Genomic DNA, 12,788 nt, shown 5'->3' on the forward strand with positions numbered 1-12,788 from the left:
GCAGAGTACGCTGTAACGAGAGGCAGAATTGGCAACGTTGAACCATTAATTTAGTTTTGCTGGGACTCTCCTCCCAGGCCATTAGTGTCTACACACTCTCTGCAGGGCAGGTCACCACCCTACATGGGAGGTGATAGTTAAATTCTGCACTGTGGTCTCCTGAAGTCACTGGGGTTGCGCAAATGCAGCTGAAAGAAGGGTTTGAGCCCTAATTTGGAACCATGGAATGGTTAGAGTTGAAAGGGACCTTAAAGACCGTTGAGTTCCACCCCCCTGCCCCGAGCAGGGCCACCTCCCACCAGACCAGGTTGCTCCAAGCCCCATCCAGCCTGGCCTTGAACCCCTCCAGGGATGGGGCAGCCACAGCTTCTCTGGGCAACCTGGGCCAGTGTCTCACCACCCTCACAGCAAAGAATTTCTTTCTCGTATCTCATCTAAATCTCCCCTCTTTCAGTTTAAAACCATTAATCCTCATCCTATCGCTCTACTCCCTCATCAAGAGTCCCTTCCCCATCTCCCCTGTAGCCCCTTCGGGTACTGGAAGGTCGTTAAAGGTCTCCCTGGGGCCTCCAGCCTGAACAACCTTAACTCTCTCAGCCTGTCCTCACAGCAGAGGTGCTCCAGCCCTCTCATCATCTTCGTGGCCCTCCTCTGGACCCGTTCCAACAGGTCCATGTCCTTCCTGTGCTGAGGACTCCAAAGCTGGACACAGTACTCCAGAAGTACTTTGGGAGTCCTAGCTTTATATGTCTTGAACCACATCCCAAAGGAACCTCATCCTCTGCTATACCTGCTATTGTCCCTTTTTTTTCTCCATGACTCCACCAGCTGACAGACCCACAATAAGGTTGCTGGAGGATAACAGTTACTTCTCCTTGTGGTTGTGTAAGGCCGTATCCTTACCCTGCAATAAGCATCACATAAATTGAAACAGTCAACCTTCTTCTGAAGTGGGGGGATAGGTTACCACGTGTTGATGGTGGTGGTTACCACAGAGCAGCACCAAGCCCAAAGCGTGTGGTGCCCACCCATGGTCTTATCACATTGCAGGGAATGAACTATTTGGAGGAGCGTCGCCTGGTGCACCGTGACCTTGCTGCCAGGAACGTCCTCGTGAAGACTCCTCAACACGTGAAAATCACAGACTTTGGGCTGGCAAAGCTGCTGGGCGCCGACGAGAAGGAGTATCACGCCGAGGGAGGCAAGGTAAAAGCGCGGCGGAGAACGAACCGCTGCGCGTCCCCTGGTGCCTGTGCTTGAGCAGGAGCCTTAAAAACAGGAAGGAAAAGGGGGAAAAAAAAAAAAAAAAAAGAAGAGTGGGTTTTTTCAAAGCGCTCGGTGGCCGTCTCGGCGTGCTGCCTTTGAAGCCTGTGGGAGTCCTCTGAAATCAGCCGAAGCAGCGTCAGGGCACTGGGACTGCAGCGGGAGCAGAGTTAGCAGAGCAGCAAAGGCTTTTGAAATTCCCACCCAGAACGTCTGGGAAAAAAGCAAAAAAAAAAAAAAAATCACATAAAAAAAAAAAATCCACAAAACCCCACCCCACCAAACACGGTTGAATTCGTCGGCGTAGCCAACGCCAACGGCGCTGTGCCCCTGATGAAGAGAAAGGGAATGCTGTGTATTTATAGCAGAAGAAAGACCTGTCAGACTCGGTTCAACACGCCTTGGTGTTGTACTACGTGCTGATGGAGGGAGCGTGCCCCGCTGAGAAATTAAAGAGAAGCTGCTCACAAATATTGGAGACACCATAAATGGGAACCATATGAGGGCAGATCGGTCTTCGTCAGACGGACTGAGGCTGGATTTGTGTCCTCTTATGGCAGAAGGTTAAAAAAAAAATAGTAGTTTGGCTGTTAAAAATACTGTAAAACTAATTGTAAGGGATATGGGGAAATGGCTTCAAGCTGGAGGGGAACAGATTTAGATTGGAGATTAGGAGAGGGTTCTTCACTGTGAGGGTGGTGGAGCACTGGAACAGGTTGCCCAGGGAGGTGGTTGAGGCCCCATCCCTGGAGATATTCAAGGAGAGGCTCGACGAGGCCCTGGGCAACCTGGTCTAGTTGGGGGTGTCCCTGCTGACTGCGGGGGGGTCGGACTAGATGACCTTTGGAGGTCCCTTCCAGCCTGGGAAATTCTATGATTCTATGATTTCTAGTATGCTTAGCATTTCACCAGTTCCCAGGTTCAACATAATAAGTGAAAATAATAATAAGGGGCTCAAAAGTTACCTGCTTTACCACTTAGATAGTTGTGTTGTTTGTGGATTGTTTTTTTCTCCCTTCTGCAACCAAACTCTTGGTTTAAACACCACCTGGTGGTAAATATCCCTGATAAATTTTGTGTCAGCCTCTTAGGGCTTATTTGTGAATTTTCCTAGGTTCCTATTAAATGGATGGCCTTGGAGTCGATTTTACACCGGATTTACACTCATCAAAGTGATGTCTGGAGTTACGGTGAGTCTAAAACCAGTTGTAATTATTGTAAACGGGCTGGAAAGTCGCAGGATTTGCAAGCGACTCCACGCAGCCCTTTTTTCTTCCTATTGTGAGAAGACTGAGAGATTAAACATCAACAAAGGGCCGCAAATCACTTATTCAACAAAGTAAAATTCCCGTGAAATTGCACGATTTGGCAGAATATGCTTTGGGATGATGTGCCCTCCCCTGGGGGAGACTGCTCCATTTGCTCGAGTTCTGGGGATCCTTTTCTTCGGCAACTCCAGGTGAAATATAACTGGGCTGACAATAAATCTGCATCACCAGGGGGAGAGGACTTAAAGCCGTCGGCCACGCTGTGGGTCAGTGTCAACCAGTGTAACTCTGAAACGTTTGCCTTCTCCTGGTGTTGAGAGGACAGCGCTGAAAGGGAAGCAAAGTGATAACCTCCTTAGACAATTCATTTCATATTTGGTACAGCTCATGAGCCAGCTTCAATGAAAGAGGAGCAGAAACTTTCCAGAGCGACTTATTCCAAAAAATTTCCGCTCCGTGGGCTCTGATATTCCTGGAAAATATTTAATGCAGATGGTCAGCTCCTGTGTCCTTTTAGAAAAAAAAAAAAGGCAGCCTCTGGTCCTCTTAATCCATTTATGTAGCTTGGCATCCAAAATCTTGTTTGGTATCCTAAGCTACCAGGCAATCAACACAAGCTACATCGCACGAGGACGTGGTATGTCGGGCAAGCGGCACCGGGGGCAGCTGGTTTACGCCTCTTTCGAAACATGCTCCCCCTTCGTCTCCAGAGAGATTGTTTTCAAACAAAAAAAGGCAACTTCCATTTTTAAAACCGCTCGCGGGGTTGGGGAGTCAGGAGGCGGCAGCCTGCGCTTCCTTCCTCCCGGGGCTGGGAAGTTTTTGTGGGATGTTCAATACTGAGAGAGGTAGCTGAGATTTTTTTAAAAAAGAGCCCAACAGAAAACAAAGCAAAACCAAAAACCAACCAAACCATCAAAAAAAGGAAAGCAGGACAATTTCACTCCGTTTTATCAATTTGCTCCTTTTTAAAATGATGGCAGAAAATATGCTTTTCCCAGGTGGGGCTCTGGCAATGCAGTGCCTCCAGGAAAAACCTCTCCACTCACCACCTCTCCGCCCCCTCCCCGGGCTCCCAACAAAGCCCCTCTCACCATCTTCTCTTCCCACCCTGCAGGTGTGACAGTTTGGGAGCTGATGACATTTGGGTCCAAGCCGTACGACGGGATACCCGCCAGTGAGATCTCCTCTGTCCTGGAGAAGGGCGAGCGCTTGCCCCAGCCCCCCATCTGCACCATCGACGTCTACATGATCATGGTCAAATGTGAGTTCACCTGTGGGGTTGTGGGTGCTCACCATAAGGTTGAGTAAGGTCTTCCCACACCTTGAGCTTTACCTCGGAGCACGGGATACGGTTCCGTTAGTAAAATTCAGACAAGTCGTGTTTTTTTCACCACCCACACCACTGATACTGGGAAACTGAGGCAGTATGGGCTGGATGAGGGGACAGTGAGGTGGATTGAGAACTGGCTGTGTGACAGGACTCAAAGGGTAATTATTAATGGAGCAGGTTCAAGTTGGAAGCCTGTAACCAGTGGAGTCCCCCAGGGGGCAATACTTGGACCCGTGCTGTTTAATATATTCATCAGTGACCTGGACGAGGGGACAGAGTGTATCCTCAGCAAGTTTGCTGATGATACCAAACTGGGAGGGGTGGCTGACACCCTGGAGGGCTGTGCTGCCATCCAGTGAGACCTGGACAGGCTGGAGGGCTGGGCAAGGAAGAACCTCATGAGGTTCAACAGGGAAAAGTGTAGGGTCCTGCACCTGGGGAAGAAAAATGTCAGGTACCAGTACAGGTTAGGGGTGGACCCGCTAGAGGCAACTACTGAAGAGAAAGATCTAGGGGTCCTGGTGGACAGTAAAATGACAATGAGTAAACAGTGTGCTCTTGCGGCCAGGAAGGCCAATGGTATCTTGGGTTGCATAGGGAAGAGTGTGGCCAGCAGGTCAAGGGAAGTCATTCTCCCCCTCTACTCTGCACTGGTGAGGCCACAACTGGAGTACTGTGTCCAGTTCTGGGCTCCCCAGTTCAAGAGGGACAGGGAACTACTAGAAAGAGTCCAGCGAAGGGCAACAAAGATGATTCAAGGATTGGAGCATCTCCCTTATGAGGAGAGACTGAGAGAGCTGGGACTCTTTAGTCTGGAGAAGAGAAGGCTGAGGGGAGACCGACCTTATCAACGTCTACAAGTATCTCAAGGGTGGGTTGAAGGAGGAGGGAGCCAGACTCTTTTCAGTGGTTCCCACTGAGAGGACGAGGGGCAATGGGCACAAGTTGGAACATAAGAGGTTCCACTCAAATATGAGGAGAAACTTCTTCACAGTGAGGGTGGCAGAGCCCTGGAAGAGGCTGCCCAGGGAGGGTGTGGAGTCCCCTTCCTTGGAGATTTTCAAGACCCGCCTGGATGCTCCTGAGTAACATGCTCTGACAAGCTCTGGGTGGTCCTGCTTCAGCAGGGGAGTTGGACTAGATAATCTCTATGGTCCCTTCCAACTCTAGAAATTCAGTGAAATTCAGTGAAATTCAGATACGGTCAATTATTTTAAGCTGATATTGTCAGGCAGTATAAATTAGCACACCGCCACCCACTTTACCTGATTTACTCTGGTTTTGTGCGCCTAGAAAATAAAATTAACACTGCCTTCTCCTCCAGGCTCCCCCCTCAGCTCAGTAATACGTGTGTGTGTGTGTGTGTCCCTGGAATCACACACATGTATTATGTGTTCTTTTCACTAGAACTGCAGGGAGCACTGTCATGGCAGGTGCACGTGAGGATTCAGAGTTCTTCATCCATCGTCTTCCTCATTTTTGGGTGGTTCCTTTTCAGCACACAGCTGTGGCAATGAAGCAGCACAAAAGCTGAGGGTCTCTGAAGGGCTTCTCGGCCGTTTTTAGGTCGTGTCAAAAGGGCTTCTGAACCCCAAACACCTTTTCATGGAACCATGGAATTGTCAGAGTTGGAAGGGACCTCTAGAGATCATCTGGTCCAACTCCCCGGCCAAAGCAGGGTTGCCCAGAGCACATCACTCAGGAGCATCCAGGCGGGGCTTGAAGATCTCCAGAGAAGGGGACTCCACACCCTCCCTGGGCAGCCTCTGCCAGGGCTCTGCCACCCTCACCCAAAAGAAGTTCTTCCTCAGATTGGAGTGGAACTTCCCATGTTCCAGCTTGAGCCCGTTGCCCCTCGTCCTATTGCAGGAAACCACTGAAAAGAGTCTGGTTCCATCCTCCTTCAACCCACCCTTTAGATACTTATAAATAAGGTCTCCCCTCAGTCTTCGCTTGTCCATGCCATGTTGGCTAAAGCTTTGTCATACCTCTGTCATACCTTTTCCATCTGTATCAACTGCTAAAATGTCGGAGCAACCTGCTCTAGTGGAGGTGTCCCTGCCCATGGCAGGGGGGTTGGAACTAGATGACCTTTAAGGTCCCTTCCAACTCCAACCATTCTATGATTCTGTGATTATTACCCATCTTCCTGCGCATCTCTGGGCCACGACTGCCACATCCCTGCTCGCCGCTGTGCAGATGCTGATAAGCAGCCCACTAGGTGGCATTTAAGACCTTCTCACTGGAGCAAAATGTACCTGTTCCTGAAATAAGAGCCACGCTACCGTGAAGACCCCGTAGTGCAGCACTTTTTGGGGAATCCCGCAGCTCCATTGGACGTGTTGCTCCGTCAGGACGGGCACGCAGCAGGGTGAGCCCCATCCTGTGCTCAGCAGGGCAAGCAGGAACTGGATCCAGATGTATGCACCTGAACTGGGAGGTGCCTGGACCCAAAAGCAGTATCCTAAAAAGTCATCCTCAGAGATGCTGAACCCTCCTGACACCTCAGCCCATTGACTTTCCTCAGGGCCAGTTCCGATGTAGAAAGGAGGTATTTTTCCAGGCACCTCCTCAGGTACCTGTTGCTTTTAAAACACAACCAGTGGGGTGTCCCCATCCCCTTTCGTGCCATCACACTGAATTTAAATGCCAGAGTGTGAGGATCTGGGGGCTGAGCCTTCCTTCTACCACAGGACTCAGCTGCACGTTTTTCACTGCTCCGATCACCCCACGTTTGCAGGCTTCGGTGCAGACCCTGTAAAAGCCATGCCACGTTGGCTAAAGCAATTCAGGAATCTCAGCCATCTCTTTTATAAGCAGAGGGTATAAACTGAAATGTTCCAATTTAATGCGCAACCATCTTTTACGTCTTTTTAAATTTATTTAAGAAGCGGTATTTAAACATATGCAACTCAGAAATGAATTCAGAAATAGCAGACGCTACTTCTGCAGCAGCAGCGAACCCCCAAATGCTCCACTCTGTCTGAAAACAAGAATTTCTTCTTCAATTAGCACAGGATCATATTTCTAGCATGGTAAAAGGTAATTGGCTGTGATGAGATATTGTCTAATGCAGATTTCAGGTGGCACATTATCACTCCTTTCTCTATTACTATGGATAGGCTGTTTCTTATGAGTTCCTCCAGACACACTAAGCTTGACCTTTATTATTTTTAATTTTAAAGATTCTCTACATCAGCTCATCTGCTAGTTGATAACAGAAGGTGTGGGTTTCCTAAGTAATCTCAGATGTTAAACCGATTCGAGATCTCTTCTAGCACTGAGCCACATTAAGCTGTAGGACTTGTTTTTGTTGAAGTCCGTTTACTAATGAAAAGCAGCTTGGATATAGTTAATCTTTCAGAATGTCCCCAGAGAGGATGTTTTGAATTTTAGGAGACATCTGCTACAAAGGGTAGTAAAATACAAGTGTAGCTTCTGCTCTAGGCTTCCCGGGATTTCACAGAGCAGTGCAGGGAGGAGGGTCAAACCACCGTACGTCTGCAGGCACCCCCCGAAGTTAGTTTGAATCCCCATCTTAGTCTGGAGAAGAGAAGGCTGAGGGGGGATCTGATCAACACCTATAAATACTTCAAGGGTGGGTGTCAGGAGGATGGGGCCAGTCTTTTTTCAGTGGTGCCCAGGGACAGGACAAGAGGGAACGGGCACAAACTTGAACACAAGAGGTCCCATCTAAACATGAGGAGGAACTTCTCATGTTCAACTTCTTATCTGAGGATGGCAGAGCCCTGGCAGAGGCTGCCCAGGGAGGTGGTGGAGTTTCCATCTCTGGAGACATTCAAACCCACCTGGACACGTTCCTGTGCGTCCTGCTCTGGGTGGACCTGCTTTGGCAGGGGGGTTGGTTGGACTAGATGATCTCCAGAGGTCCCTTCCAACCCCTTATCATTCTGTGATTCTGTGATTCCCCCTTCATTCTTCCCCAAACTGCCAACATGTGCACTTTTATTGCTGAAATTCACACCAGTGGCTGGTGAATGAACTTTTTATGGTGGACCTATTATGGGCAACTCCTTTCTTTGTTCCACGCGTGGCACTTCTTTTTGGCTGGTACATTTTATTTGAAGCTCTGTGCTTGATTGTTCCATGCGTGGCACTTCTTTTTGCTGGTACATTTTATTTGAAGCTCTGTGCTTGATCACCAAAAACCAAATGTATTTGTGCGTTGCTTTTCCTGTTGTCCCTCCAGGCTGGATGATTGATGCAGACAGCCGTCCCAAGTTCCGTGAACTGATAGCAGAGTTCTCCAAAATGGCCCGTGACCCTCCACGCTACCTCGTTATACAGGTAATAAACCTAACGCTAGGAAGATGTCTGATGGGCATTTAATACGAGGCCCAAAACGATTAGTAATGCATATGAAAACTTACAATATGGATCATTTAAGGCCAGATTTATCATTGCTTTCCAGGTCTTAACACATTCAGCTAGAACCCCAAACAGAATTTCAAGACCAGTCACTGTTTTCTTAGTACTGGTCCCAGTCTGGGTCCAGTAACAGTCCATACTGCAGTCCTGAGAGGAGAACAGAGTTTGATCCTCTTCAAAATGCAGATATTTTAGAGCAGCACAGACAGAGATTGCCTAAACTCTTGGTAAATTTGGTTGACCACGCAGATCAAGATTTTATTTAACATCTTGGACCTCTCGCTAAATTTGCTTTGTCTCTCAGAGAAGGGGATGAGGAGGGCTTGAAGGGAGTTTGCAAGCCCACTCTCATGCCACCTTGTCTTGTAGGGAGATGATAGGATGCACCTGCCCAGCCCTACGGACTCCAAGTTTTATCGCACCCTGATGGAGGAGGAGGACATGGAAGATATAGTGGACGCGGATGAGTATCTCGTGCCGCACCAGGGCTTTTTCAACAGCCCCTCAACCTCCCGCACTCCTCTCTTGAGTTCATTGGTAGGAACCTTTTTCCTCTCTGGAAACACGACAAGCACTTTTAAGAGTGATCTGCTTCTCATCATAACGTCTGTATTTTCTTTCTTTTTAAGAGTGCTACTAGCAACAACTCCGCTACAACCTGCATTGACAGGAACGGGGTAAGTGGAATGACCTTTAAAAAAGGAGCAACTTCTCCTATGTGGGTCAACGTCTACAAAACAGTCCCTTTAATATTGATTTTTCTCATCTTCCAACCTTAGCAGGGGCACCCGGTGAGGGAAGACAGCTTTGTCCAGAGGTACAGCTCAGACCCAACGGGCGCCTTCTTGGAGGACAGCATAGATGAGGGCTTCCTGCCAGCCCCGGGTGAGTACCTCTCCCACCTTTCCATCCACGGCCATCCATTCACAAGTCGTTTGGTTGTGAATATAATCTTTGTCCTTCCCTTTTCTGTAGAAAGGAAGCGATCCAAATGCCTCCTACAGCTTGTGCTCGCTAAACGGGTGGAAATGCGTACATCTATCCCTTTCCTAGAGTTTTTTTCTGGCTGCTTCTTGCTGCCTCTCATCTGGGTTCCTTCACAAGCCAGGTTCCTCGTGTTTGCCACATGTGCCATCTAGCTGGGGAGGTTGCGTGTGGGGCTGTGTGTTTAAAGCTAGCTACCACCCTTGCACTTGGGAATATATCCTCTAAAAAAAAATGGGTTTCACCCCTTAAGCCATTTCAGCAATACAAGAAGCTTTCTGGCAGTTCCACTGCCTTCAGATGTTGGCACACACAGAAGGCAACTCGTGGCTTCACATGGACACACAGCGTAGGCACCGAGGGAGCCGGTGTTGGGTTGTGCACGTGTGATGCTTTGCGTCCTTAAAAAAACCCCAACCAACCCTTCCTAGAACACGCCACCGCTAAAAAGGGTGAAAGACCCTGCAAGGGATGGCACTGAAGTGGAACGTGGAGTCTCTCACAGCCAGTGCTGTGGTTTTTAGGCATTTTCCTCATTCATCTCTAAACGTTTTCCTAGGGAAACAGCTTCTGGCAGCCATGCTCCCAGACGACAGTTTCAGAACAGTATCTGGGACATAGCCACCCACACGTCACTAAAATCAGCAGCAACTATCTCGCTGTCTCCTGGTCCAAGCTGTCTTTTCTGCTGCTTTGCAAACCGAGCTCCTGAAGGTGAGCTTCAGGGCAGGACGTCTGGTGCCACGGCACAGCAGTCCCTGCCTTTGGCTCTCTTCCCCTCCGGGAAGCTCAGTGAGATGCTGTGTCCAAAGAGCAAGTGGCAGCTGGGTTTGAAACTACACCTCGAGTGATGCAAATGCCTGCAGCAGAGGGTTGTGATGAGGGGCACAGAGTGTAGCTGGAGGTCTGTAACAAGTGGTGTTCCCCAGGGGTCAGTGCTGGGTCTCGTCCTCTTCAGTATATTCATTGATGACCTGGATGAGGGGATGGAATGTACCCTCAGCAAGTTTGCTGATGACACAAAACTGGGAAGGGTGGTTGACACACCAGAAGGCTGTGCCATCATCCAGTGAGACCTGGACAGGCTGGAGAGCTGGGCAGAGAGGAACCTGATGAAATTCAACAAGGGCAAGCGTTGGGTGCTGCACCTGGGGAGGAATAACCCCCTGCACCAGGACAGGTTGGGGGTGACCTGCTGGAGAGCAGCTCTGAGGAGAAAGACCTGGGAGTCTTGGTGGACAACAGAATGCCTATGGCAAGCAATGGGCCCTGGTGGCCAAGAAGGTCAATGGCATCCTGGGGGGCATCAGGAAGAGGGTGAGCAGCAGGTGGAGGGAGGTCATCCTGCCCCTCTGCTCTGCACTGTGAGACCCATCTGGAGCACTGGGTCCAGTTCTGGGCTCCCCAGTTCCAGAAGAACAGGGAACTGCTGGAGAGGGGACAGCAGAGGGCTACAGAGATGATGAGGGGCCTGGAGCATCTCTCTTTGGGGGGAAAGGCTGAGGGACTTGGGTCTTTTTAGTCTGGAGAAGAGGAGGCTGAGGGGGGATCGGATCGACACCTGTAAATACTTAAAAGGTGAGTGTCAGGAGGATGGGGCCAGTCTTTTTTCAGTGGTGCCCAGGGACAGGACAAGAGGTAACAGGCACAAACTTGAACATAAGAAGTTCCATCTAAACATAAGGAGGAACTTCTTTGCTGTGAGGGTGGCAGAGCCCTGGCAGAGGCTGCCCAGGGAGGTGGTGGAGTCTCCGTCTCTGGAGACTTTCCAAGCCCGCCTGGACACGTTCCTGTGCGTCCTGCTCTGGATGGACCTGCTTTGGCAGGGGGGTAGATGATTTCCAGAGGTCCCTTCCAACCCCATGTGATTCTGTGATTAGTTTTATGCCTTAATTTTCTTTCCTTCTCATTTTTATTTTGTTTTATTCCAGAGTACGTAAATCAGTTGGCACCCAAGAAAGCATCTGCCTCAGCGGTCCAGAACCCAATCTACAACAACTTCTCTCTCACAGCAAACTCAAAGGTCCCCACGGACTCCAGCTACCAGAATTCACACAGCACAGCTGTGGACAACCCCGAGTATCTCAACACCAACCAGTCTCCGCTCTCCAAGACAGTCTTCGAGAGCTCTCCTTACTGGATCCAGGCAGGCAACCACCAAATAAATCTGGACAATCCTGACTACCAGCAGGACTTCTTACCGAAAGAAACCAAACCTAATGGTCTGTTGAAAGTTCCCGCGGCGGAGAACCCGGAGTACTTGAGGGTAGCAGCACCAAAAAGTGAATACATTGAAGCCTCAGCATGACCATGGAGAACTTCTTCTTGCAGCGAGGCAAAGCCAGGTTCTTGGTGAACCACCTGGCTGCTGCAAGAACGGACTCTTGCTCAGAGAGAACGGTGACCACAAGGCATCAATAAGCACACCTTTCCTTTTCAGGGTGGGGGCTGAAACTGCAGAGCCCATCTGATGGTAGTCTGGGTCTTTTCTTGCCCATTTCCACCTGATAACTTAAGCCCACAGCCTGCACTCGGCCGCGTGTTGGGATGGAGGCAGGATCTTCACGGACCGATGAAATACGGATGCATTCCTTTCATTTTCAAATGGTAGCATGGTAAGAAGCCACTCTGGGATGAACTCGAGAACTGTACACATTGTACAGTCCAATTCCTTCCTACGGTCTGTATTTTTATAAACGTTTCTAACGGAATTTTTGGATCTTTTACAAGATCAGATACTTGCACTGCTGGCCTGCTCTGTGGTGCTCAGATCGCCAGCAGGAAAAGAAAAATAATGTTACTAAATAGTTTTCCCAAACTCCTGGAACAGAAACAAGTTATTCCAAACCACCAGATTTTTACAAATTGGCTCCATACACCGCTTCTTGGCACGGAGAGCAGAAGCCCATCTGGGGGACGTATGGGAGGTTCTGCCCAGGGCGGTGTGGAGCGCATCTCTCGGGGAGAAAACCAGCAGAAGGAGCAAAAACGGCACGAGGCATCACCTACTGACCACTACTGCTAAAAACTGACAGGAGGAATTCACCTGAGAGTCACCTGTACCTGGTTATAAAGTGCTTGCTAGTTTGTTTTCTGATGGTCAAACACCAGACTTTTTTTCTTTTCTTCTTTTTTTTTCCCCCCCGATCCCTTGTGCAGCCGTCAAGTTGTCAAAATGCCTTTCTTCTTCGACAAAACTGTTAAAGATGTTGCTGTAACTGAAAAATGAAGTGTCAAATGATGTTTAGCAGACTTTAATTAAATGTCAAGGAAATGCAAATGGTGGCAAATTGGAGCATTCACGAGACAGACTGGAGGAACTACCATCAATTAGACTCAAGTAGGGCAAGAAACACCGGTAGGTCTATCCCAACAGTTTTGTTTCCCTTCTTAAAGGGACTCAGAGCAGAAATCATTTTCCCTTATCCATTTGGCAAAGAAAGGGGGTATATCAGTGTTTTGCTTTACTCACTTTGGGGCAGAATAGTGCCAATGGCTGTACCACGCTGGGGCAGGTCCTGGGGCTGGTTGCCTGTTCCACAGCTTGCCAA

General features: G+C 49.2%; 1 protein-coding gene across 2 annotated transcripts in view; it reads left to right on the forward strand.

Moving 5' to 3' along the window:
* The window catches only part of EGFR (epidermal growth factor receptor), a 243,829-nt gene extending 231,312 nt beyond the window's left edge, over window positions 1–12,517 (forward strand). For both annotated transcript variants that reach the window (XM_014946983.1, XM_014946982.1), the window contains 8 exons: window positions 1,051–1,206; window positions 2,378–2,453; window positions 3,649–3,795; window positions 8,075–8,172; window positions 8,623–8,790; window positions 8,883–8,930; window positions 9,033–9,138; window positions 11,169–12,517. In XM_014946983.1, coding sequence (XP_014802469.1) covers window positions 1,051–1,206; window positions 2,378–2,453; window positions 3,649–3,795; window positions 8,075–8,172; window positions 8,623–8,790; window positions 8,883–8,930; window positions 9,033–9,138; window positions 11,169–11,545 — 1,176 coding nt within the window. In that variant the 3' untranslated portion in view covers window positions 11,546–12,517. The remainder of the gene's footprint in view (window positions 1–1,050; window positions 1,207–2,377; window positions 2,454–3,648; window positions 3,796–8,074; window positions 8,173–8,622; window positions 8,791–8,882; window positions 8,931–9,032; window positions 9,139–11,168) is intronic.
* Window positions 12,518–12,788: the final 271 nt, after the last annotated feature.

Source organism: Calidris pugnax, unplaced genomic scaffold (assembly GCF_001431845.1).
Source record: "Calidris pugnax isolate Ruff unplaced genomic scaffold, ASM143184v1 scaffold71, whole genome shotgun sequence".
NCBI lineage: Eukaryota > Metazoa > Chordata > Aves > Charadriiformes > Scolopacidae > Calidris > Calidris pugnax.